Source organism: Macaca thibetana, chromosome 12, assembly GCF_024542745.1.
Source record: "Macaca thibetana thibetana isolate TM-01 chromosome 12, ASM2454274v1, whole genome shotgun sequence".
In the NCBI taxonomy this organism is placed as follows: Eukaryota; Metazoa; Chordata; class Mammalia; order Primates; family Cercopithecidae; genus Macaca; species Macaca thibetana.
The window spans coordinates 68,037,489-68,064,420 of NC_065589.1; the positions used below are offsets into that span (position 1 = coordinate 68,037,489).

General features: G+C 35.3%; 1 protein-coding gene across 3 annotated transcripts in view; it reads left to right on the forward strand.

Annotated features, from left to right (window-relative positions):
* CHN1 (chimerin 1) overlaps positions 1–26,932 on the forward strand; it is a 199,089-nt gene that overhangs the window by 116,180 nt on the left and 55,977 nt on the right. The window contains exon 6 of one of the 3 annotated variants that reach the window (XM_050751783.1): positions 4,789–5,077. In XM_050751783.1, the coding sequence (XP_050607740.1) occupies positions 4,789–5,077 (289 nt within the window). Of the gene's footprint in view, positions 1–4,788; positions 5,078–7,031; positions 7,111–11,360; positions 11,397–26,932 lie in introns of those variants that run through there. The other 2 variants (XM_050751785.1, XM_050751784.1) reach the window with 2 other exon arrangements.

The window sequence follows — 26,932 nt, forward strand, 5'->3', positions numbered from 1 at the left end:
ACTGTTCAGAAGATAGCTTCTTTGGAAGTTTAATTAGGCAAATTGGATTTCTTCTGAAAATGATTTATTTGGCCAAGGAAATATCATTATGAGTTGACATAATTTAATACTTTTCCCCATAATCCAAAATTATATAGCAAGATAGACAAAAGTCATAGCTTAACAAAGTTTTGGATGGGAGATCATTTAAGGCTTTGTCTTCCATAGCCTTCCTTAATTCATAGAATTCATCTAAATTTATTTTTTAGTATTTAATTGAATGCATCATCATATTCTTATTTCTGTTTCAACTTTTCTTCCAAGAGTATCTTATGATTGAATGAATGTGTGAGATATTTATATTTCACCATTAGATTAGCTTTTTTGACTCTGGCAAACAACACACAAATTATATTTATGATAAATAAAAGTGTTTTTGTATGTTGGTTGCGGGAAATACTTCTAACATTTTATTGTTAGCTTAGACCAGTGTGTTGTATGTGTTTTGTTTTCTGTTTGTTAACACAAAACATCTGTTAGCTTGGAGCTTTCCTTCAAAGAGATTCTTTCAAATCACTTTGGCCTCAAATCAGAATTAATTCTTGGTTTTGTACAAAGTAAAGTAAAATTCTGAAAGCTATTCTTTATACATTTTTTCATCATTTTTTTCTTCTAGACTGAATTTGTTGCCGATATGATTTATTTGCTGAAAAATAGAAAATATGGTATATTAAGGATTTTGTTTATTTTGGAAAAGATGTTAGAATTATATATCTTGAAAGGCATCTGAATGCATCTGGACACAGCATTAAACAGCTTTTTAAAATAGGAAACCCAAAACCTGGAATCACTGGAGGAAGATGTTCTTTCTAGAAAGCGGTATTATGTACAACAGTAGCAGTTAAAAGCCTTTCTTTTCTATTTGTTTACTATAGTACCACTCTGGAAAAAAATGAATTTTCATCTTGTTGAACTCTACCTAGATGAGAATTGGGCCTATTCATCTTCAAGTATGTTCACCAAGGAATAAACAGCTATTAAGCAAGGGCAGAGTCAGATAATAAAAGGAAAAGATGAAAAGAAAATTATCCTATAAAAGTCAAAGGGAAATGATTTTGGCAGCTATATGTAATTTCTGTATATTTTTAAAAATTCTTTTTATTATTACATATAGCTAGCTAACTTAGGGGAAACCATTTATGAAGTCTTTACTAATTTTATTCCACTTACTTAGGAGACATGATGTATGCCAAGTACTATGCCTGTCTCTGGTGCTTTAAAGTAAGTAAAACTAATAACCAATTCTTAAGGACTCATAGGCAATATGAGTAGCCCTCAATAGTTTTTACAAATCAGTGCTCTGCAGTCAAGGGTTCAGTAGTTGTCACTAGGTCCACTTAATATGTCCTGCTTTCAATATATGTAAATCTCTCGGCTTTCGCCTTTGAATTCAGAGGCCTCATTCCCAGGACGCAGTGGAAAGACCTTCTTTGCTTGCTTCTCCTCCCCGCTTTGCACACTGTTGTCTTCCCACTCTATTTAACCAAGTGGCAAATACAAACTTATTCAGAGACATCCAGAAGAAAATTTCACAAAGAGCCCCTCCTTGCCTTTTGTTAACTGTACAGTAAATCAGTGCAGAGATGTTTCTGTACAGCCAGTGTTGCCAGTTATTTATTTAGCCATCTTCCATGCATATCTATTGAATATTTTTGCTGTTTTACTTTAGTGTTGGTAACTCATTCTGTCATTCTCTGCAGGGGCCTAAGCTAACAGAGAAGGAGAAAGGAAACTACCATTTGAGCCTACTATATATATTTAGCTTTCACTTAAATATCCTCATGTAATCCTCCCAGCCATCTGGGGTAGGGTGATGTTATTCCTATTTTTTAGATGCAGAATCTGACGAATGATTTTCCCAAAGTCACCCAGCTAGGAAGTGGCAGATCCAGGATTTAAACTTACAACTGTCTGATGCCAAAGCCTAAGGTTTTCTCTTAAACATATAGGACCCACATTTGCCTGCCCCTGCCCAAACCGTATTTCAAGACTACAGGAGAAGACTGCAAGGGTGCTTTTGTACTTGGACATAAGCAGTAGCTCTGAGATCTTATGTAAGCTTAACTGTTGTGCTCTGTTGTACTAGGCAGTGAGTTTCTTGGTTTTATGGTGTGAGGGAGATACTGAATTCACTTGGTTTTGTGAATCACTTTACAGAATCTTTCTACATAAGAGCAAGATTCTATATGTATATAGTTATTAAAATAAATCAATCTGAAGATGGACTTTTTTAAATTTAGCATTTTGTGCCTTTGTATTGACCCTGTTTTATGTTTATCTTTTTACCATTGGGGTTACCAAGGGACTAGGAACTTTATTGTGAACCACCTAATACTTGACAGTAAAGTACCTGGGTGTTTTGTTAACTATTTGTTGAATAAATGACAATCTGCAAGCAGTGAACTTCAAGGAAAGAGTCTTTCTTTGACCTTAGATTTGGAATCTCCCCCTTTATGGCTCTTCCTATGTAGAATAGGCACATCCATTCCCACCTCTCTCAAAGATTTTCTGTCCTCTTTCTCTTCTTCTAATCCCACAAAGCACAATATGCCTTTCAGATAAAGTGGAGAAGTCTCTGATAGTCTGCTGTGGTGCTGTTCCTAGGTAACTTCCCAAGTTAAAGAGAGTAGCTCAGAGTAGGCAACGAAAGCTTGGCAGTTCTCTTAGTAAAATATAATGCAATTTTTCTTTAAAAAGATCAATCATAATTCCAAAATGGAAATTCTTTTTTTTTTTTTTTTTTTTTTGCCCTTTGAAGCCAAGTTTTAATCAAACCATGTTATAATTTTTTTTCGTTATCTGATCATCTCCCTTTAGACTGAAAGTTTTATTGAATTGGAAGCCTGGAGCTGAAGTACAGGCGGAGCGGGAATTGGAAATTGTGGGCAGGATCTTCTGAAGTCACTGAGTTGTGAAAGAGAAAAGGACAAATGGGGTTTTTTGCACAGCTCCTTTCAGGTAGCCAGGCCTCTTCTTGGATGAATTAGGCATCGTCCATTGGAAAGAAAGTTAACTCTAGATAGACTTCCACTCTTCAGTCAAACCATTCCCAGTGCAGCCATCTTCACTTCATGCCCTGTGCCCCCTATACTTCTCAGATTTCAGAAGGCAATTGAGTACTTAAATGACTGACACCATTGTTGAATTGTTTTTAAATGCTATATCCACTGTGGAAATGCCCACTGTAAAATCTTAAGTCCCAGCAGGAGTAAAATGGTCTGAGCCCTCACTGAAATGTCTCTGATACAACTGAAATATAAAGGGACTCAGTATTATGTGTGTTTATTATTGTAAGAGTCTTGTAAAAGCTATGAAGTTACTTTCCATGTTGCAGATATTGTATATTAGAAAAAAAAGGAAATGATGAAAGCAGTATATTAAACTGAAAAACTTTTGTATTTAACTTTGCTGTAGAAATTTCACCTTTCTAATTTTTTAGGCTTTATAATGAAAATTTGCTTGGGAGAAATGTGTCTTTAACATTAGAGGAAAATGGAGAACAAGAAAGTTTAATTATATGGATAGTATAATTATATGGATATATAATTAATTATTTGATTTACTTAAGTGTAAATCAAAATTTGATTGTTACTAAAGGATGGATAAATTATACTTTAGAAGGGCCAACATGGATAGTATGTTGGATTCTAGATTAAGTCGTTATTAAAGTCTAATTTGAACCAAAGAAACAGACATGCCTCTGGCCATTATTTTTAAAAATGTTTTATTTCCTTTCCATATATCCTTTGTGACTTGTTTAGTTTTTAATTAGTCTCACTCAGGGTTACCTTCAGGAGACCATGACATTGGCAGCTCTTGTTACCATGTTGCCTTTTGACGTCTGCTTTCATTAGAGTCAGTGCATTTTCTTGCCTGTGTCTTCCTGCAAGGACACTGATGTTAATCATGCCAAATTGGATCCATTTCTGAGGCTTGCTGCAGGAAACAAAATACTGAAATTATCATAAAAGTAAACCATTATTCTTCAGTTGTTAGAGCACATCATCAGAACATAAAATTGAAAACAGAATTTCTATAGTCCAGTAGCTTATGACTTTTGTGCCATATTTGTGCCATATATGTGCAATATATATATTGCAAACATTTCTTGCACAGACCTAACCAGCAGACAGAATAATGACTTTTTAAAAAGGAAAGAATAAGTCCTTGGCTTGTGGCTAGAAGTAGCAAAAGTGTGTTTCTGTGCCATGCTGCCTTGCATGGCTCAGGTTTCTGGAGTCAGCTCTACTTTGATTGCTGGCATCATATTCTGGTTAGCCCTAAATGGAGCTTTCCTTTTAAAAGACATGACTGCTGAGGTCTAAAGTACATTGAATATTCTTATTGATCAACTTGAAGAAAAAATGTTAGTATAGAAATGTCATCTATTATGGAGTTGGCCAATTGAATATTGACTATGTTTTAATGTGGTGTGAGGTTTATTTTCTCCCATTTTTTCCACAGGCACAATAAAGTGGTTTAAAAAGATAAATAAAAAAAAAATTCTTCCTTCTATGGTAGGCATGCTTTTGACTAGTTGTCCCTAGTTATTACAAGTTCATTCTTTGTGTTCAAAGGTTTAATTTTATATATTCCAGACGACTCAGAGAGATTAGCCACAGCTTATTTAAACAAAGAAGATACACACAAAACAAAGCAATAGTTTTTTGTTTTGTTTTGTTTTGTTTTTCAGAAAGAATTCAGTTGCTTACTTTTCTTAAAAACATCTTTCCCATTTCATTGAGGCAGATTTGGAAGTCAAACCAGAAACTTCAGGCTCTACTACGATGGCAAGCACTTTGTTGGGGAGAAACGCTTTGAGTCCATCCACGATCTGGTGACTGATGGCTTGATTACTCTCTATATTGAAACCAAGGCAGCAGAATACATTGCCAAGATGACGATAAACCCAATATATGAGCACATAGGATACACAACCTTAAACAGAGAGCCAGCATACAAAAAACATATGCCAGTCCTGAAAGAGACACATGATGAGAGAGATTCTACAGGCCAGGATGGGGTGTCAGAGAAAAGGGTAAGCTACTATGAAACCACACTTTATCTTTTTCTGTTTGGGGTTCTTTTAAGAAAGCCATTATTGCCAGAAGAGATTGATTTCTCCACAGTGCTTTGGAAAGTATATGCATTTTTCTTAATGTCTAGTTTCTGTGATGCTGAGCTTTGCATATAACTAATTCTTGTTCTATTAAAATATGTCAGGTATATTTTTATATTCCTCATTATGTTCTGTTTTATCCGTTTCACAATTTAAAAACTATGTTGGAAAAATGGCCCCTAATAAAAAATAGTTCAGGGAATTGGTCAGAAGCATAACTCCTGGTCAAGAAAAGATAGCTGCTATTACATAAGTAATTGAGGGGGTTGCATTGTCTCACAAAATTACTTTTCTGTTTTCCTTAAAGATAATTTACTTTATAAATAGTTGTGTTCTTAGCAAGATGTTATGTGTGTGTGTGTATATATATACACACACATTTTGGGAGTCAGTCATTCTTGAGTAGGAGGACGATTTATCTCTTTATAATCTGTTAAGAAGTAATTGAATGAGTATGATTTACTTTTACTTTTCTTTAATTATAAAAGACAATTTAAGTTTTTTAGCTGTCATATTTTAATTGTGATATATTTCAGGTTAACATAAAAGTTTTAATTTCTTGGCATTAAGATTATTTTACTTCTGAAAATTGTCCCCAGCCTCCTACTCACCCCTAAGAAAAAAGTAAGAGATTTTCCTGATGTTTTATAGTGTGTGACATTTAGTTGGGGGCATTTTATGTATTGTAATTGGAACTGTGTTAATTCATAGTTATGTTTTTAAGTATCTTCAACTGCTAAATCAAAGAAATGCAGTAGGTCTTGAGCTTGGATTCTATCACCAAATAGATCTGTGTGCAAGTTGTAATACCTGATTTGTCTCTGCTTTTGATTGTCTTATTTGTAAAATTGTGATAATGGTCAAGTTGCTGTGAGGAGTGAGTGAGATAGCTAGTGTAAAATGCTCCATCAGCACTTGGCACATGTAGACACTCAGTGTAAGTCTGGTGGTAATGTTATTATATAGCAGCCATCTTACCTCAAGGCAGCATCCTCAAATAATTTCCCATTACCTTAGAGTATTTGGGTACAGAATGAAAATGAGAAAGTTTGTGTCCAGCTCAAATTTTAGCTTTTGGCAGATCTTACATTGGCATTTTGTGGCTACGGAGAAATCAGCATTTAAAAGGATAAACTGTAGAAAATATGTAAAAATGGTTTTTTATATATTCATATTTGCTAGGAATCACAAATCTTGTTTGGAAGTAGCCAGAGCTTAAAATCCTAAATACCTGTTGTGTTTAATATTGTTCTTTTCATGGTCTAGTTCCTATTTTCTCACTATTAGTTGGTTTTCCATCTATGGCATTTTTCAGTAATGCTTATATTTGAATATCTAATACTGACATTATATTCTTTGCAGATTTGCTAGAACATTCTAAGTCAGCATTTGTGAAATGTTTAAAAATGTGTACATGTGAGTCTTCAAAATTGATCAGCCTAGTGATAACCTTTGTTAATGCATTCTGTACATGCTTTCCAACACCAAGGGACTTCAGCTAAAGACACTTAGCTGTTTAACATTAGGCAAGTCATTTGACTTCACCAGGCCTTGGTTGTCCCCCCATCAAAGTGGAAGTGATATTCACAGAGATAGTAAGCTGAGGTAGATACCTAGAAGACCCTTGTAGCTCCAGGAGTCATGGTTCCCTATGTATTCTAGCAACTTTCTGTGCTGAATTCCCTGGATTGTTTTGTGCTGGTGGACAGCAATAGCTACTGAGAGTGAAACTGCTGGTGCTGGGAAGTATCTCTCCGCGGCAGTACATAATTAAGAATCATTTTTAAAATTATTCTTTGCTTTAAACCGCATGCATCTTAAATCTAGCTGGCTTAAAATCTACTCACTCAAAAATAGATTTATTTTATTTACAGGTGTCATCCAACAGGACAGGGTTGATGACCTGTTCAACAGCTTGAAACATTGATTCCCTGTCACAATGGATGACATTTGTAAGTAAAGACAATCATGTTTAATTGATTTAAAGTATCTATTGACACAAGTATGGTTTAATAAATATTTAATGGGCCCTTAATAGCTAAAACCCCTCTTGTTCATGAATTCTTTACCTCAGAGGCCAAAAGTGTTGGCTTTGCAGGAATTAGCATGCTGTTGTGGAAAGATACTAGTGTTGGAATTAAGAGCTATGTTCTAGTTCTACAAGAATGAATTTTATATGTCACTTTGGGCAAACTGCTTTACTTTTCTGAGACTGTATTTCCCTAGCTTTATGGGAGGGCTTTGGACTAGGTGGTCTCCAAGATGTGGTTCTTTTAGTCTGTGATCCTTTAAGGAGTGTAGGTATTGTAGAAGAAAGACAACATCGTACCAAAAGGAATACCTGATGGGGTCCTGAGAGGTGAGGTCTGTTTTTAGCTTATTCACCAACTAATTGTGTGACCTTGGGACAGTCACCTCACCTGTCTGGATTTCAGTTTCTTTGTATGAGATAAGGTATTTTCTACAAAACATTAATTACACAGGATTTTAATAAATACTGCAAAAAGGGTTCTATGCTCAAATAGGTTTGATGAAAATTTCAGTTTTTTTAAAAGTCTGATCCTTTCTGTAGGCCTTCTCTGCGTTATGCATGACCTAATGTGATTATGACTCTCTAAGAATGCTCTCATACTTATTTGATCACCCTGCCGTTACTAAGAACATTTTTGAAAAATAATGTTTCATGAAACCCACTTTGGGAAATTTTGAGCCAGCTAATCTCCTAAGGTCTTTCTTTGTTTTAAAATAGAAAGATGAGAATTCCAAGTGTTTTTATTTTTTTGTTGCAATCCTAAAGGTGTAAGTTGTGCATCTGAGCTTTTGGGAAAGGCTGGCAGGATGGTTTCATGGCCGTGAAGGTTTTTACCATGAGGAGTGAATCCTGAAGATTCTTACTTGTCCCTAGGATCTGGTAGCCTGTTGTGAGGGAAAAATATTTTTTTCCAAGTGATAGCTATGTCATTTTCCTCATTAACTATTTAAGTTGCTTCCTCAGCTTGAAATATCGATTGGAAAACACTGAAACAGATAAAAATATTTAATCATGAAATTGCAGCATCTTGAGAAGCCAGACTTTCTTCCCTTCTAAAATGGCTTAATTTAGTAGTCCAGACTGGCCAAGAACCCAATTTTTATTAGTTACTTCTTTTTATTTATCTTGGAACTGTATTTGAATAGTTTGGTATTCCAAGTGGTGAATACAATATGTTTACGTCAACAGATACTGGACCAATGGCTGAATGCAATAGTTTTTATGATAATTTTACACTTAATAATTTTAATTCCCCCAAGCCATGCTTTCAAAATGTCTCATATAATTGTTAATAATATAAACTATCAAACATGATATAATTTATATTTCAGAAGCCATACTGTGAGCCAGATCTCTGAATCTAGGCAGAATGTCCTTACTTTGGGATTTTGTTATCTAAGATCTAAACCTGTCCCACACATGTGTAAGGGTGCCTGCGATGTCAAGGGTGTACAAAATGAATTTTTTTATTTTATGGAACTTTGACACACTACATAACCTATGTGTGTTCTGTGTATTTTTTTCTTCCCCTCTAAGCTTAGAATGAATGCAATGCTTGATACATTGTCATATTAATTTATTTTTAAGGAATTTCTTTAACATTTAAGTTCCATTTTTGAAGAGTTCTTTTGCGATCACCAGACTGTGTGTTGTATTAAAAAGCCTTGTGAAATTTTAAGTTGAAATGTAAGTGGGGTCCTTGCCCAAAACTGCCATAACTACTTGAATTCTTTGGATATCTCCACAAAATGCTAGGAGTCTTTGTTCCCTGCAATAGCAAAAGGGGCATGGTCAGTCTGCTTTGTTGATTGACTTAGTCTCTCACAAAGCAAGTCTTCTAAATGTTTTTACTTTGCTTCAAATATATATATAGGCCGTTACCTGTATCCATGTAATCTCAGTGTACAAATCAGCAGTAAGGTGATACTTAATCACAAATAAAAGTAACAATACCAGAGGAGTGCATGGCACAAAGAAGTTTGCAGAAAACTGTTGATTTCTTGATTTTGTACCTTCCCAGTCTTTTGGGCCTTTTTTGTCATTCCTTGTTCATGCTCAAGCTGTGCTCCTCTTTTTGTTCTTCTCCCTCTTAACCCTGCCTTTTAAAATCCACTTCTCGCTGTCCCCCAAATTTACATGCTCTAGTCTCCAATGTGGCTTGTTCAAGGTTAAGATCAGTTGTTCTGGGATGAACAGGCTCTTAGAGATTGCCAGTTGTGCCCAGGGTTACTGATTTGCATTAAAAAGCCAGTTTAGTAATTTATGAGAGAGACTATAATTTCTGCACAGAACTTCTCATAGTGCATTTATCCTCTCTAAACAGCCTCCTTCAGAAATTAAGTTAAATTTTTTAAAAGTATATATTAGTCTGTGTGGTCTTGAACAAGTCCTTAACCTCCCCAAGTCTCAAGTTGCCCCAGTCTCTAAAATGGGGATTATGGATACCATTACACTGGTGGGCAGGAGTGTTGCAAGGATTTTATAATGTGGCCTTCCTAGTAAATGTGAAGCATTGCATGAAGAATTATTGCTTTCTGGGATCAGAGTAGTTCCCAACCAGGTGCCCATTCCTTAGTCTTAGTACTATCCCCCTAGCTTTTGCTAGGAATAGCATGTTCAGATTTCTCTTTAAGATTCATCTTTTGAGTGCTTGAACTGCCCTTTAAGTTCACAAGATTGTTATCTTGTATTAGGAGCAAAGGGCTCCTAATTGCTTTATCAAGAAAGCAGAGTTTCTCTTTTAATAATATGGTGATAGCTCTATCTCTGCTCAGGAAACATATGCCTTTGTCCAATAATTCTCTAATGACTTTTAAGGCCAAAATATATTATTTTCCTGTGATATTTGCATTTTAGTATTGAACAGTATTTTAACTCTCCTTTCCCTGAACATAATACAAGTCAAACTTTCTGCTGCTATGCCTGTCAGTGAACTTTTATTAAACCTGCACTCCATGTTGAGCCCATTACAATCTTTCAGATTTTCTTTAAGTCTGTTTAATATCTTTATATTTCATTTTCTTTAAATAGTCTTTCATGAGCCATCTACACAAATAATTTCTTCTTGATATTCACACATTATGTTGGATCCTTTTTTATTTGAGACAGGGTCTCACTTTATCACCCAGACTGGAGTGTGGTGGCACAAATATGGCTCACTGCAGCCTTGACCTCTTGGGCTCAAGCTGTCCTCCTGCCTTAGCCTCCTGAATAGCTGGGACTCCAGGCCATGCATTACCATAGCTGGCTAATTTTTGCATATGTTGTAGAGACCGGGTTTCTCCATGTTGCCCAAGCTGGTCTCAAACTCTTGAGCTCAAGTGATCTACCCACCTCAGCCTCCCGAAGTGCTGAGATTACAGACGTGAGCCACAGTGCCTGGCCTTATGTTGGAATTTAAACAAGTTAAGAACAAGGCAGGAATATTATCTCTATCTCTTCTTCAGTCTCCTGAACTAACTTATCTCCTATCAAAATTAATTGCACTTAATTCAACATTTATTGTATGCCTCCCATTTGCAAGGAACCAGGCTAGGCTCTGGAGGAAATAAAAGATGTTTAAGATTTAAGCCCTATCTCAAAGAACTTACATTTTCATGTTTTGTTATTTCTACCTATTTAATAACACTTAGGCATCTTGAAAGCAGGAGGCAAGCTGCCTTTATCATCTCTATATTATCACAGGCATTAAATAAATATTAAGTTGGACTCACTTTGATTTGAGTTTGCCATTATCATAGCCCAGCAGACCACAGAAAACACTTTTGTAGATAAGAAAACTGATTTTTCAGAATCATGAATAAGAAATTAATATGAGATTCTGGCATTCCACCCCAGTTTCAAGGCTTTCGTCCTCCAGTATTGTTTCATTTGTGACTCGACACCTTGAGTTTTGTTTGAACAGTTGTTGACTGACTAAATAAATGACTTTTTAAAAATGAGTTCAGCCAAATCCAAGGTCCTAATAGAAATCAGTCCTGAGACTGAGAAAGAAAAACAGTCATTCAATTTGATTTGCTACTATATATTTTTCCCTTAAAGAATTCAGAATCCTTAGAATGTCCTTGGGAGGTGGAGAGGGTCATTCTTCATTCTATGGTTAAAGCATCAGAGGTAGAAAACAATTGTCTTTTGTGACATGAAATAATTTGTGAGGGTGGTGGCTAGATGCTCCTCTTTAGGGATATGTTCAAAGCAGCTAAGATGGTAAGTGGCCAAGCTCATGGCTGTCAGTTGTGTATTGGGACCATGTATACCTTAACAGAGAATCCCATGCTGTAATGATTAAAGAAAACTCAAATGGGGACCAGGAAATTATTTGTGTTAATCTCATCCATCCTTCCATCTTATCACCCACAGAAAAGATTAGTAATTGAAGGCCAGTAGGGAAAACCAGATGGAAAGAGGAAGATGGAAGATAAACATCAGTTTCCCAGTTCCAAAGAACCAGGCCAACAGAAGACCAAATTGTAATTTTCCAAGCCAGCTGCAGTTTTGGAAGGTTTCTGTATCTGGGCCAACTAAACAAAATCACTTAAATTACTGATTTGAGGGTTAGAAAAGAAAGCGATTCGAACACAACTGCTATTTCAAAGTCTTTATTTTGGTGAGGAAATAATCATTGGTGGCAAAATCTTCATTCATCTAACTTTTCAAAAGGAATCAACTCTGGTAGCTTATAGAAGAGTATCACCGTTTGGGGTACAAAGCAAGATGAGACTATCAAGCAGTTAATCTGGTCTTGGCCACGTTGCTCACTAACTTTGTGGGCAGTTCTAAAAGAATCTGCTTTCCAGTTGTAAATCCTCACATTAGACCACATGCTCCGGATCTGTAATTTTCATCTTATGCGTTTTGCTCCATCGTATTTTCCTTTTTTGTTTGGAATCATTTCTCTTTTCTCCTAATATTTGTACCTCTCAGAGATTGGAAAACAATAGCCATACCTCTGAGCCTTTACTTAAGTTATGAAAACGCTTGTTTTTATATGGCCTCATAAATTAGTCCCTAACTCTTTGGGGGCCTCTTTCAAATCACTACAACTGGTCAGAAATGCTTAACCATAACATTATATTGCAATAACTAGATTCTTTCAACAGGAAATTATAGGCAGCTATAATGGCTACTAATCTTATCCTTGTCTTTATGTCCCTTTTAAAGTATGCTGCATTATTTTCACTGTGGTTTGTCAGTAACTTGAAGGAATCAACCTTCATTTCGTTAGCTTCTAACACCATTCAGTCAACATTCACTAAATGCTGTAGGTTTGCTGATGGCTTCATTTACATTCTTAAATTTTACATCTCATCCAGTGTAAACATTTTCCTTGATAATATCTACATTACTTCATCTTGTACTTATTTATTAACAATGTTTAGTAGAAGATCATCTTTATGGTAAAATTTCCCTCCAAAACAGGGGTTTTATGCAAGCTGCAGATTGTTTAGCACCTTCTAAAGAGATTTTACACCCCTCTTCCTTTCACCCACTCAACAGGAAAGGATCTCTGTTCTGGGTATAGTTTGCTTATTAACTTTAGAATGGCTTTGGGCTGCCGCCTAAGTTCATAGTGAGAAAAAGAGCTATAGTCCTCATCCCTTGAGAAAGTTCTGTTTTTCTTTATAATGTGGAAACTCTACGAATGACCCTGTATCTCCATGTTTCTAAGAATTTTTAAAAAGTCAACTTTTTAAGGTGTAATTTACATGCAGTAAAATGTGCACAGTTCCATGTACAGTTTTGACAACTATATGCACCTGTATAACCAACCTTACAGCCAAACTCCAGAAAGTTCCCTCATGCCTTCTTATAGAAAAATTTTAAATTGTTGACATAACAGGTGACATCTTATTTTTAGTTTCTTATATTTGAAGTACTCCTTTCTTTGTTTTTCCTCTTTTTATTTATTATAAGCATATCATCTAATTATCTTTAATATCTACCTTCCTTAACTCCGATTTTGGAATGTAAAATTTCTCAGGTCATTTTTCTTAGGGAAATATGAGCAACGAAGGAATTAGAGGTGTATAGTAGTGATTACAAGGCAGTATAACTTGTTGAATCTTTCTGTCTTATCATTAGGGAGTCTTCACCTTTTAATCAGTAATAAATGCTTCAATAAATTTGAGTACACCAATGAGGGAGGATACCTGGGTGCAGGGAGGAAGAGCCTCTCTGCTCTGTTGGGATCTTCGACCTGAGCCAGAGTCATTCAGCCAGCCCTCCTTTAATCATTGGCTATACCTTTGCTCTTCCTTTCTGGCCTGAACAGGTCTCCCAGAAGGTGATACTCATGATCACAGTTGATGGGAAAGTAGAGCACCCCCTACTCTCTGAGTGTGAACTGTACCTCATGGTACCAGGTACCACAGTGAGAAAAACTATCATTTCTGCATTTCCCTCTCCCAGTCTTACTCAAATGGGAAAATTATGGCAGTTGTATGATTTCAGAGTTTCCTATGGAACACCACTACAACATTTAGATTTCTCTCCTTATACTCCTTGAAACTATGTAGGTGCAGCCCACTCAACTGCCCTGTAGAATGGAGTTCTCCTTTACTGAGTCCCAGGTGAAGAATGACATTCTCTTGTGTAACGGCCTCCTATGGGTAGATTGTGGGTTGTATAAAATTCCTAGAGAAATGATTATAACTTTTCTTCTGTTACCTTTAGGAAAACTTATTGGAATGTAATTGTTTGAGGAATGTTAATATAGGCAGAACCTTGACTTCATTCTAATTTCTTTAAAAAAGATTAAATCATTTGCATATTAGTTTTAGTAACTGATTTCAATGCACCTTGACTGGAGTAGGCCCTCCGGTGATCTGGAATTGTTCTCTAAGGAAGCAGCCATTAGGAGCTCAACGATCTCTTCTTGTGACCTACCTTTAGAATTCTGCATGGTTTGTTGGCCACATTCTAGACGTGTAGTGTTTCTTAAGGCTGGGAGCACCAGGAATCGTATTGCAGAGCGGAGGGCACCAGAGTACCAAAGTAGTAGAAAATTGTAGAAATATTTCATTTGCACTGACTAACTCATCATGTTATGCCAACAAGTATAGGTGATATTTGTGAGCAAGTCCAATCATATTATCTAATATATCTAATTAATAAATTTAAGATATTTTTCCAAGTTTTAAAGAAATATAAGCTCTTTATAAAAAAATTGGAAAGATATGAAAAACAGAGAAAGAAGGAAGGGGCTTACTTATAGCTCCACCATTCGAAGACAACTTTATGTTAACGTTTTGATGAATTTCCTTTCAGTCTGTCTTCCTATGCATAGATTAATGTACACTTTTATATTTTAATTTTAAGTAACTCATGTTTATTGCTTACAAAAATAATAAAACTATGAGAAACAATAAGAATATATAAATTACCCCAGATTACACCATTGACAGAAATATAACTAATAATATTCTGCTGTTTATCCTTCCAGAGTTGTGGGGCAAGGAATCTTTCTTCTATATAAACTACTTTGTAATTTGCTTTATTGACCATTAGGCTATGAACAATCTTTCCATGTGAATATACATATATATTTCTGCTTTATGTTTTAAATGCCTGTATAATATTCCTTTATATGCAGGAATTTAGTCCCTTACTTTTTTTTATTCATTCATTATTTAAATATTCATTATGTAATTAACAAGACCATCATGGCTCTGTTCATGAAGTTAATTTTTGTCATTCACACCCAGAATACAAAAAAAGAAACTTAAATATTATTTGCATCATTTTTAAAGATGAGGAAACGAGTAGAGAGAGAGAGACTCTTTTTGCCAGGACATTTTGTTCTTTAGTGATTGGTAATCAGTACTCTTTTTCCCTGTGCTCTCTATGTTTAATAATAAATCTTCCTTAAGTAATCTTTTTTTTTTTTTTTTGAGACAGTCTCGCTCTGTTACCTGTGCTGGAGTGCAGTTTGACGCAATCTCAGCTCACTGCAACCTCTATCTCCTGGGTTCAGGTGATTCTCATGTCTCAGCCTCCCGAGTAGCTGGGACTACAGGCGTGCACCACCACAGTCAGCTAATTTTTTGTATTTTTAGTAGAGATGGAGTTTCACATATGTGGCCCAGACTGGTCTCCAACTCCTGAGTTCAACTGATCCGCCTGCCTCGGCCTCCCAAAGTGCTGGGATTACAGGCATGAGCCACTGTGCCTGGTCCTTAAGTAATCTTTAAAAAAAAAGAAAAATTAAGTAAAAAAAAAGTTGTCATTTTAACAGTCTTTGTAAGTTTAGAATTTTGTTTACTCTTGTAAAATGGCTTTTTCATGTATTTCCAGAATATTTAATGCTCTAAAAATCAGCATTTATTTATAAATAAGGATAACTAATAAAAATTTAAATTTATAAATTAATTTCCTTTGGAGATAATTAAAAACTTGTGCAAATTGTTTTTCTTGAAATAGTCTGTATCTTTAAAATTATAAAACTTCTATATGAGAGAAACATTTTTCTGAGTTTGCTGAATATAGAAAGTTTGTACATTAGCTTCATATGTAATCATAGTCAAGCTTGTCTACACTTTAGAGTTGCCCAGTTCTAAATTCACAAAGTATTTTGAGAGGAAAGGATTTCCATAATTTCCATCTGCAGCATGCATAGAGGGGCTTAGCTGAAATTGTTATTTAAACCAGAACTATTTTGCTATCTTGTGGCTATAACATTCTAATTACCACGTATTTCAACGTGAATAGTGAATTCCCTTTGTCCCCTTACAGATAAAGCCCCCCCCAAAATGCCTTTCCCTAACTAATGAATATGAAAATGCTTTTTTTTTGGAAGCAGTGTTACTGCAAAGGGATGGGTTTTTCTATATTTTGTTTTTAAAAATCATACCGACATTGATTATAAATGTTTTTAATATTGCATCACTTTTGATTTTGTACAAAAATATTTTAAACTTTTAAACTAATTTATTTTTCTTTAGAACAAGGTACTTAAATAGTAATGGATCTTTAATGTTTTATCTGGTGTTAAGACTCCTAAAAGAATTTCTATATCCTGTATGCTAAGTGTTTGGTCATAGCTTGGAGTGATCCACAGTATCTGGTTCTTTTTCTGCTATTCTTTTCCTCCCTTAATTTCTTAACTTTTTGAGATTTGTTTTTCATAAAGATCCACCTTTACTCTTTAAACAGAAACACTTCAAAAGCAGCTTTATTACATGTTATGTCCTATTTATCCAGCAGTTCCCTCACACACAGAAAATAACCAACTTTTTAATTGGGCATCTACTTGGAAGAAGAGATCTGGATCCTAGTCTGTCACTTTAGCTAATGATTTTTGCTTTAAGCATGTCTTAATAACCTCTCTGGGTCTCAGTAGTAAAATGAAGGACTCAGCTTCATAGATGACCACAAGGTCCCTTCTAACTGCCATAATTTTCTACCCATATGTTCTTTTCGTTAACCCTTAAGAGGTTTTTCCGATTAAAGATTCTGTACTTCTGACAACTTACTCCAAGAGGTAGAATAGGCTGAACATATACATGTTTAAGTATAGACATGAATACTTAAATGTGCTACTGACTAGGATTATAAATCTTTGAGCCAATCAAACCATTCCCTTTGGCCTTAAGAAATTGAAAGTCTCTTCTAGCTCCCTACTGTACTTTTCTAAGAATTGTAAAGCTTAGAATTATAACAGAAATAACTAACATTTATTGAGCATGGTGTATCAGAAGCTGTGCGAAGTACTTCACCAGGTTATCTCCTTTAATCTTTAATGCAATCTTTTAGGGATAGGTATTAACGTGGAGATCTTGGGGGTGATAGATTTATGGTGAGTTATCAAGATATTCTTAGGGGCTGTCTTAATAGTGCATCCTCTATTTTTGGGAATGAAATCATAGAGAACAGCCAGACCCTTCCACACAATGCCCCTTAGTATCACTGTAGAGACTTACTGTTGGACTGAATCAACACTAAGTAGATCACTATCTTTTGAGTAGTTAGGTTACCAAAAGGGAGTAGTACCTCTAGAGCTGCCCAAAGGAAGTTGAAGCATGGTTCAGACGGATCATTAAAGAATGTCACTCTAGAATTGCATCTCTTATGTTCAGTTTTTTAAATAAACTCTTACCAAATGTGAAGGAACGAAGATTCCAATTCATTGAATAAGAAAACCTATGATATCGAATTTTAAATATAGAAAAATAAAATATCATTTCTTAAAGTGTAGCTTAGTTCTCTCTTAGTTGCTTATGTCAAATGCTGTCCTCTCTTCATTAAGTATCACACAGATGTACAGATTCAGATAGTCTTGTTCCTTTCATACAATAAACAAATAAATACAACATACAACAACAATAAATAAATAAGAAAGGATTTAGACTTAGTAGTTGTGTAAATTTACACATAAGTGTGCACTAATTCAACAAGTGAATTTTATTTTATTTTTATTTATTTATTTAGAGACAGGGTCTCCATCTGTCAACCCAGGCTGGACTACAGTTGTGTGATCATGGCTCACTGTAGCCTCAAGAACTCCTGGGCTAAAGCAATCCTCCCGCCTGAGCCTCTAAAGTACTAGGACTACAGGCATGTGCCACCATGCCTAGCTAATTTTTTTTGTAGCAATGGGATTTTGCCATATTGCCCAGGCTGGTCTTGAACTTCTGGGCTCAAGCGGTCTGCCCGCATCGCCTCCCAAAGTGCTGGGATTATAGGCATGAGCCACTGTGCCCAGCCAGAACATGTGAATTTTAAATAGCAGTATAAGGATAGATACAGGTAAACTTTTAAATTTTTTAAATAATTGAGCCATATTAAATGATTAACCTAATTTATTTGCATATTAATGGAATCTGATAACTAAGATGTATAATATAATGCATATTGCATTTATTATATTTTAGATAAGTCAGCTTACATTTACATCTTCAACAGTTGACTTAAACTCAGTTTGACAGTTTCAGGTTTTCATCATTTCAGTCTTCAAGGTGCTTATTAGCATTTCATTGTCATAGTTGAAGCATACCTAGCTCTTTGAAACTGACAAAAGACCTCTGAGTTGACAGTTACCTCCCAAATAAACAAGATTTTTAAGACAGTTGAAGTGCTTTCCAAATAAATACTCTAGAGTCTATATGTAACACTTACTCTAGAGAGTTTATTATTATTTAGAAGTTAAAAAAAGGAAAAGAAAACAGAAACAAACAAAAACCCTCTCAGATCTTTAACACAGTTTGTCAGTTTATCATTTTCTATGTTACCTCTCAGAAGAAGAGAAATCAATAACACTGAAGGATTAGCATTTCATAACTATAAAAGAAAAAAATTAAAGATGGTCTTACTAATGACAGTACTTATGAAAAATAAAATAAGTAGAATAAAACTTTAAATTTGGGGGAAGTTCTGAAACATGCAATGATAAATAATTTTTTATTAAGGTGCTAAGTCAGATCAACGTTCTCACCAATGAAGCTTTCTATAAAATCGAGATGTCTGCAGAAATTTTGATTCAGTATAATCAACATGGAGCCTAAATATCTGTATTAGTATATTTATCTTTCTATGTACACATCTATATCACATGTGTGATTCTGTTGCTCAGTAGAATTTACAACTAATAGATTAGATATGTGATTCTGAAGCTTTTTGGAGTTAGGACCCCTTTACACTTTAAAAATTACAGAAGACTTTAAAGAGCTTTTGTTTATGTGGGTTATATCTATTGATGTTTACTATATGGGAAATTAAAATAGATTGTATAAAATATCTTTAAGAAATAAAAATTACATGTTAGCAATATTATTAAATAACCAATTTTTGAAACAAAAAAATTTAGAAGAGTGGCAGTGTTTTACATTTCTGTGAATCTCTTTAATTAATGGCTTAATTTTAAGGAAATGAAACTGGGTTCTCATAAATGCTTCTGTATTCAGTCTGTGGTGATAGATTGTTTTGGTTGAAGTATATGAAGAAAATCTGGCCACACATAAACATGCAGTTGGAAAAGAGAGGAGTATTTTAATAGCCTTTTCAGATAATTGTGATATTCCTCGTTGATACCATGCCAAAACTAGACAAGTGGTAATTTATTAAAGGTTACTTGTAATGTGGAGTCTGAAACCTTATTAATAGCCATTTTTTTACTCTGTTACACTGAAACCCATTGGTCTATTGAACTTTGGATCTTTCAACTGTGCATGATTTTGAAACATCATGCATTGGTCACTTGGAAAATATTGGTTCACTGAGTTATGTAGGTCTTCCAAATGTTGACATATTTTATACAATATAAAAAAGTCACATTTGTTAATATTCAGAAAACTCACTTAAGTAGCTGGAAGCTGTCAAGTTTAGGGTGGCAGATACAGATTTTCCAAAATTCTAATTTTACCTGAAAGTTTTAATGTTATCATTGACTGTCAGTTGTTTTCCTTGAGGTAGCCAAAGCACTTCATTCATTTTATAGAAAATGCCAGACACCTGGCGGGGCTCATTGACTCAAGGCTGTAATCCCAGCACTTTGGGAGGCCAAGGCAGGGGAATCACGAGGTCAGGAGATCGAGACCGCCCTGGCTAACATGGTGAAACCCCGTCTCCACTAAAAATACAAAAAATTAGCCAGGCATGGTTGCAGGCGGCTGTAGTCCCAGCTACTCCGGAGGCTGAGGCAGAAGAATCGCGTGAACCCAGGAGGCGGAGCTTGCAGTGAGCTGAGATCACGCCACTGCACTCCAGCCTGGGCGACAGAACGAGACTCCGTCTCAAAAAAAAAAATGCTAAACACCCAAGTCTGAACAACCAAAATTTGTTTTACACTTTCTTTCAAGTAAAAAATGGTACTTCTGTCGAGAAAGGTGCTAGCTTAGCTTACTACTAAAACAAAGAATACTTTTCCTCAAGACAACCAGCTCTAAAGGGAACCCAGAAATACCTTTTATATTATGTGATGTGAACCTAACTTTCTCTTTTGGAGAGGTTTTCAAATGTGGAAGTGTAAAACTCTAAATTTAATGTAAGCTAGAGGAGAAGAGACAATGAAAACAAACAAAAAGCCTACAGTAACTAATTTAATATGCTATTGTTCATTAAAAACAGTATCGTGGCCAGGCGCGGTGGCTCACGCCAGTAATTCCAACACTTTGGGAGGCCGAGGTGGGTGGATCACTAGGTCAGGAGATTGAGACCATCCTGGCTAACATGGTAAAACCCGGTCTCTACTTAAATACAAAAATTAGCCAGGCGTGGTGGCACGCACCTGCAGTCCCAGCTACTCGGGAGGCTGACACAAGAGAATTGCTTGAACCCAGGAGGTGGAGGTTGCCGTGAGCCAAGATTGCGCCACTGCACTCCAGCCTGGCAACAGAGCAAGACTCCGTCTCAAAAAAAAAAAAAAAAAAGTATCATTGGTATAACATAATGTATTAAATTCTATACCTAGTATCTCAAAGACCCTGAAAAATGAAACCAACAAAGAAACATTATTCAACTGAGGACATGGTTTGATATTTTGATAGTGAAAACATAACAAAAGCATATGCTTTAAGAACCTTTCCACAGCTGATCCTGCAGGAGGAGATATTTTAGGCAAGTTTTTTTTAAAACAACATACTTCTTATTTTCATGTCTCTATTATTAAGACATGCATTTTAAAATAATGAAAATAACTTCATTTTGCAATTTTATAGCAAGTTATGGGTTTGAGTTCATAGAAGGAAAAGTGATCAGACTTTAGGCTTAAGAATGGTAGATACTGCCTAAATTCCCTTTTCCTTCTAATATTTTCTTGGAATTTATTGCAGAGGGTTTTTATTTATCCAAAATTTTCATGGCACTTTACATTATTCCTCCAGTAATAGTTGTTTTGGTCCTGCAGATTAGTTTAAACCACAATGATTCAACAACCTGTGGAATAGAAAACTACAGTTCATGAATCCTAAACATCCTCCTTATTTCAGGTGGCACATGTTCTCTCAGCAAAACAAATGTTTTCAATTCAGTGTCTCCTTTAGTCAGTTATGTTGCTAAGATACCTATGTTATCAAAATTTTCTCTCTAACATGTTTTTAGTTCATATTCTGCATATATTTTGACTGCCAAATGAAGAAACATTATTTAAAATGCCATTCTTCTTAGCACCTCTGACCTGCCATTACTTTTTGAATAACCTAGATAAAAGACAAAAGGTTTATACATTTCTTTGTATTAAATCTATTCTGACCGCATAAGGGCAGGAGACTGAAATCATTCAGACAGGCACTCATCTATGAGTCTGAAGAATTCAGTGAGGCTTACGAATGTGCCATGAATTTTGCTCATTCTTTTAACATTTATTTAGCATCTACTTTGTCCCAAGTCTTGTGTTAGGCTATAAGACTGATGCTAATGATGATAACAATATCAACATCGCATCACCACATAGTCTTTGAGAGTTTTGAGAGCTCTCTGCACGCTGGGTACTAAAAATATATGCCTTATGTATATTCCATACATCCTACCTATATTATCTCATCTCATCCTTCCAGTCCCCATGAAGTATAGGTACTGTCTTCATTCCAGTTTTACAAATAAAGAAACTGAGACTTACCTAAGATCCCATAACTAGTAAATGGAGCTAAGATTTTTTTAGATAGTCTTTACTCAAGAGCCAAGCTTTTAACCACCTAACACTAAATTTTAAAAATTTTAAATTTTTAAATTTAAAACAATTTAATTTTTTAAACGCTTTATGGAAGGAGGGATTAGGCATATTGAAGAGGAGAGTTTATAAACTTCAGCTACCTGTCTGTATTATTTCTGATAAAAGGATTGTATGAGATGGTCAAAAACTACCCTGTGGTTTGGACTTCAGAGTTCTTTAAAAACACATCCCTATTGGAAAGAGCGAGAAATCTGGGATGGAGAGAGGTGTAGAAGTCACCTGTGAGAGTGTCAGAAAGCCCGTGAGAGGAGGGAGCAGTTTGGAAGGAGGGTGTGGTCATAGATTTCATAGACAAATTCAACTTTTGTTAGAAAATGTGATTATGGGACTAAAATAGGGTGGGAAAATACATTATTCATGTAGCACTTATCTCAATTATAATTTATTTATTAAATATGTATTTAATATTTGGTCCTTGTAAAATAGTATACCACCCTAGTCTCCGGTATGAAGCTGTAGATTGATTAGTGCCTAGCATATAGTAGATACTCAATAAAATGTATGTTGAGTGAAAACTATGAGCACTTAGTATTGTACATATATACTTTGAGCATTTCAGTAGTTTCATTTAATGAATTTGTGGGTTTTATAAAGTTTTTACACTTTGGCCACATGTCTAGCACCCAGAAATTTTTGTTTTTTTACATTATATTCTTTTAAAGATAAAATGTGTCCTAATTATATAATTACTCACTGAATTAGCCAATCTGCAATCTCTGTTATAAATTTAAGACTTGTTTAATTGTTTTACCCATAAGATTGAAATGGCTTTCCACCTTGTAAATTATGTGTGTCTATTTGGTGGATTTTAATGGAAAGCTTAATTAGCTATTTCTAAAAACAGTTTAATTAGTTGCTCAAGAGACTACACTCTCATTTCATTGGTTTGGAGGTAGTTTTGTTTGTTTTTAATTTAAGGATCAGGAAAAGCCAGTGCAAAATTAACAGAAACAAAAAGACATGCTACTCAATGACTCTCTTTGAAGCCCTGATACATTATCTGACAAAGAACTGCATGTATCTAAATGAGATCAACATATCACTTTACCCCCTATCCCCCACCATCAAAATAATGGGAAAGTTTTTTTTTAATTCTCGAGTCAATCACCGAGGCTGACTTTACTTCTCTATATGTTGTAAACCAATTGTCAGGCTTAGAAGTGAATTAAGAGTGGTCATTTCTAGTTGTGAATGTTTCTGTTTGCTGATGGTTCTGGGTCTTCGTGACAGCTGAGCCTTGCTTAGGGTTAAGAGTCAGCCTGTTAAGTGATTATATCCCTCTGTCTCAGGCAAACACAGTAGAGTAGAGAGAGGATAGGGTGTGAAGTGGAGAGAGGATAGGGTGTGAAGTCAGAAGGCCTGGTTTCCATCTTGGCTGCTTTGCTTACTGATTATCTGCCCTGAACAAATACCTTAACATCAGTGAATTTCCTTTTTGAAAAACAAGAATAGGAAGTTACAATGAAATAGTGTATATGACAGATCACTTTGTGGAATGGAAAGCTCTTTCTAAGTGCTACCGATTTGGGGGCAGTGTAAGTGTGCCTGGATTACTTTTTAGCCAGGTTGGCAGAAGACTACAGTAATTAAAATTATTGTGAAGTAGAATTAGTACCAGATTATTAAACCAGTTACCTCACAGATTATTTCTTGATATGCCACATGGTTATAGAATCAGGCCTAGGCCTGGATGAGGTTTTCTAAGGCCTCCTTCGGGCACCCAAGCCTGTTCTCCTGAAACTGTGTTTTTCCTGCTAGTTGGCGGGGATATGCTAAACCTAAAGGTAAATATGGCATATCTTCCTAGAGCATTAATTTTACTCAATAGTAATGGACTGAAAATATTTTTATATTAAACAAGCCTAGGTACATTCTGAGATAACATTTGACCTTATCAACCTAAAATCTTCAATTGCTGTCTCACTTTAACCTTTTTTTTTTTTTTTTTTTCGGTGGAGGAGGAAATCAGCATGGTAGATTCTTCTCAGTCCATTAAAATGTCACTGAAAGATATTAAATCATCCTTTAATCTTTCTTCTTCCTCACAAGTGCCACTTGTTGCAGTCTGACTTTCTGTGTCTTCCTTCTAACATACTGACCACATGTGGACCTTGTCCAGATGCCTCAAATCACTCTTTTTTTTTTTTTTTTCCTGAGACAGAGTCTCATAGTATTGCCCAGGCTGGAGTGCAGTGGCATAATCTTGGCTCACTGCAACCTCCACTTCCTGGGTTCAGGCGATTCTCCTGCCTCAGTCTCCCGAGTAGCTGGGATTACAGGCACCTACCACCACGCCTGGCTTATTTTTTGTATTTTTTAGTAGAAATGGGGTTTCACTATGTTGGCCAGGCTGGTCTTGAACTCCTGACCCTGTGATCCGCCCATCTCGGCCTCCCAAAGTGCTGGGATTATAGGTGTGAGCCACTGCGCCCGGCCTCAAATCACTTTTAATATACTGAGTTCCATGTGAGACACAGTATGTATAAAAATAAGAACCTAATGACTATCTCTTATATGAAGAACATATAAGTTAGGGGTTGTTAAGTTCTCTATTAGTTTTATTAGGATCCTTTGAACCAACAGGAATTTCATAAGTGAAATGCTATGGACACGACATAAAAAGTTTGTTTTAGAAAATGCCCAAAAGCAAGCTACTTTTACTTTTCAGACATCATCATCTTATAAAACGTGAGTTGTATAGCAGAGTCATTACAAATAAAATTGAATGTGTGGTGGTACAGTGGACAATTAACACATCTGTGAATTATGCCCATGCTTGTACTTCTTCCCAGGGTAAAGTTATGAAAGTTAAATCTTTTGTCTTCAGGCCACTGTTGCCATTTTCAAAATAAAAGCAAATTTTCAAAAGTATGTTTGAACATCACAAATCTGCCTCATACCATGAATCAATATATATCTCTATTGAGGCTTAAAGTGAATATTTTAAATAAATTACAATTGACATATTCTAATCAAACTGTAGTTTATTTTTGCCATATAAAGGAAATTAGCTTTTCTAACTGAAGTTTATAGAAGTCTGTAACAGGCCCTTTTTAAAATAACCAAATCACTTAGGCTTCATCCTAGCCTAATCAACAGAAGTCACTAAAAGAATGAGAAAACTAAAAATATAACACTTAGCTTTTGTTTTGATATACTAGATTGCCTCCATTAAATTAGTCAGTATGGAATGTTCGCTGAGATGCAATAACTTGAAATAACCTCATATAGCAGTTTAAAATCAGAAAACACTCCTAATAATATCAATCTGATTCTGCCTTTTAGTTGTATTTTTGTATGTATATTATTTCCAAAAGCTTTTTGAAAAAGTGAAAATGTTTATGGTTAAAGAATTTTGCACTAGATTTAAAGTTCCTCATTGTTGACAAAGTGTTAGACCTTCTCTGATTTCACCTTCTCTATTGTTACAGAATAATAATAGTGTTTCTTTAAGTCTCGCAGGTAATAGGTGTCAAAAATTGGACAAAAATTGACAAAAATAAAAATGTAATGACACATTTCCCCGAGTATCCCCTCAGATTCATGGGGGTTGGGGGGAGGATCAAGAAGACCTTCTCATGAAGCCCAGTTTCAGCTTTTCATTAGGAAGAGCCAAGGAAGAATGTTGTTATACAACCATCACTCCTGGTAACCAAACATTAGATAGTGTTAGATTAGAACGTTTTATTCTTATGTAATTTTGTTTATATTTACATACTGTTACATAATTCAGAATAAGGACATCTTCCATTTATTGTATAAGTTGTTACCAATACATCAGGACCACAATCTGCCACCCTCCAAGAATTTATAAGTGAAAAAATAAGACTGTATCTTATGAATTAACTTTAAGATCACCTAAGATATGTGAGCAATGATATGTAAAATCATAAAGAAATAATTAAAAGAGGAGACTAAAATAGGTAGAAGTTGATTATGCCCATTAAAGCACAGACCCAAAGTGAGGGGAGACCCATGAAATGGATGCTGAGTATTCTAGTCCATCAGCAAGGTCATCCTAATTGTAAAGGTTGTTCTAACTCTACATATTAAGTGTTCAATTTATCTCACTCCACTTGCTCCAATTCCATTCCCACCAACTTCCTAATTATGTTTTGTTTGCAGTGTAGGTGTGCTACCAAAAAGAGCATGTTGGTCACTACTTTATGATATTAATAACTATATCTCGTATTTTGTTATAAACTAGACAAATGCCATTTTGATTTACCTATGAGTTTCATGAGCTTGGTATTTTTAGTCTCCCCTTAAGAAATAGATATAATCTCCTTGTGCTGACAAACTCCATTTCTGAGCCTGTCTGATTGGGTACCAGCCAAAAGCCCATTGTAAATTTGCCAGAGCTACCTTCTGAAGATCCACTTGATCAAAGAGCCAGCAGGCATTTCTCTCATAGACATCCCCAGATCTTTCAGCACATACTTGTGTACTAAATGAGTATGAACCTTTTCTTTTCTTTTGAATTTCTATTAAAAATATAGAGAAGACCATTGAGCTCATTTAGTCCCCAGGCCTGAGACTTAGAAAAGCTAAGTGGCTTGTCTAATAGCAGTAAGAACAAGGCTTGGAAGCCAGGCTGTGTGCTATTCCACCCCCTCCTCTTTGGGCGTAATGTTCTTCATGTAGTGTGAAAAAGCTCCCTTCACAGCTCAGCTGGTGCTTGGAGAATTTCTCATATTTCTGTTGTTTCTTGAAAGAAGAATGCAAAGGCTATCCTTTTTTGTTTGCATTGTTTTCAAATGTCTTATGTTTAAATCTTATTGCATGTGAATCGGTCAGGGAGCATGTGAATCGGTCAGAGTATACAACATTTGGTAGTGGCAGTGTTAGTATAGTGTGATTTAAATTTATTATATACGGAGATGAATGCACTGGTGTGCCTTATTGTTATCTGTTTAGATGGATATTATATTAATGCTAGAGGAGCCATGTAATGAAAACTGAGTTAGGAATTATGATGTGATTGCTGCCAGTAGCATAAAAATTGAGTCCTAGCGTAATGTTAAGAGTTTTCTGTGTAACATAAACATTTATTTATCCCAACATATTTTAAGGAATTTAT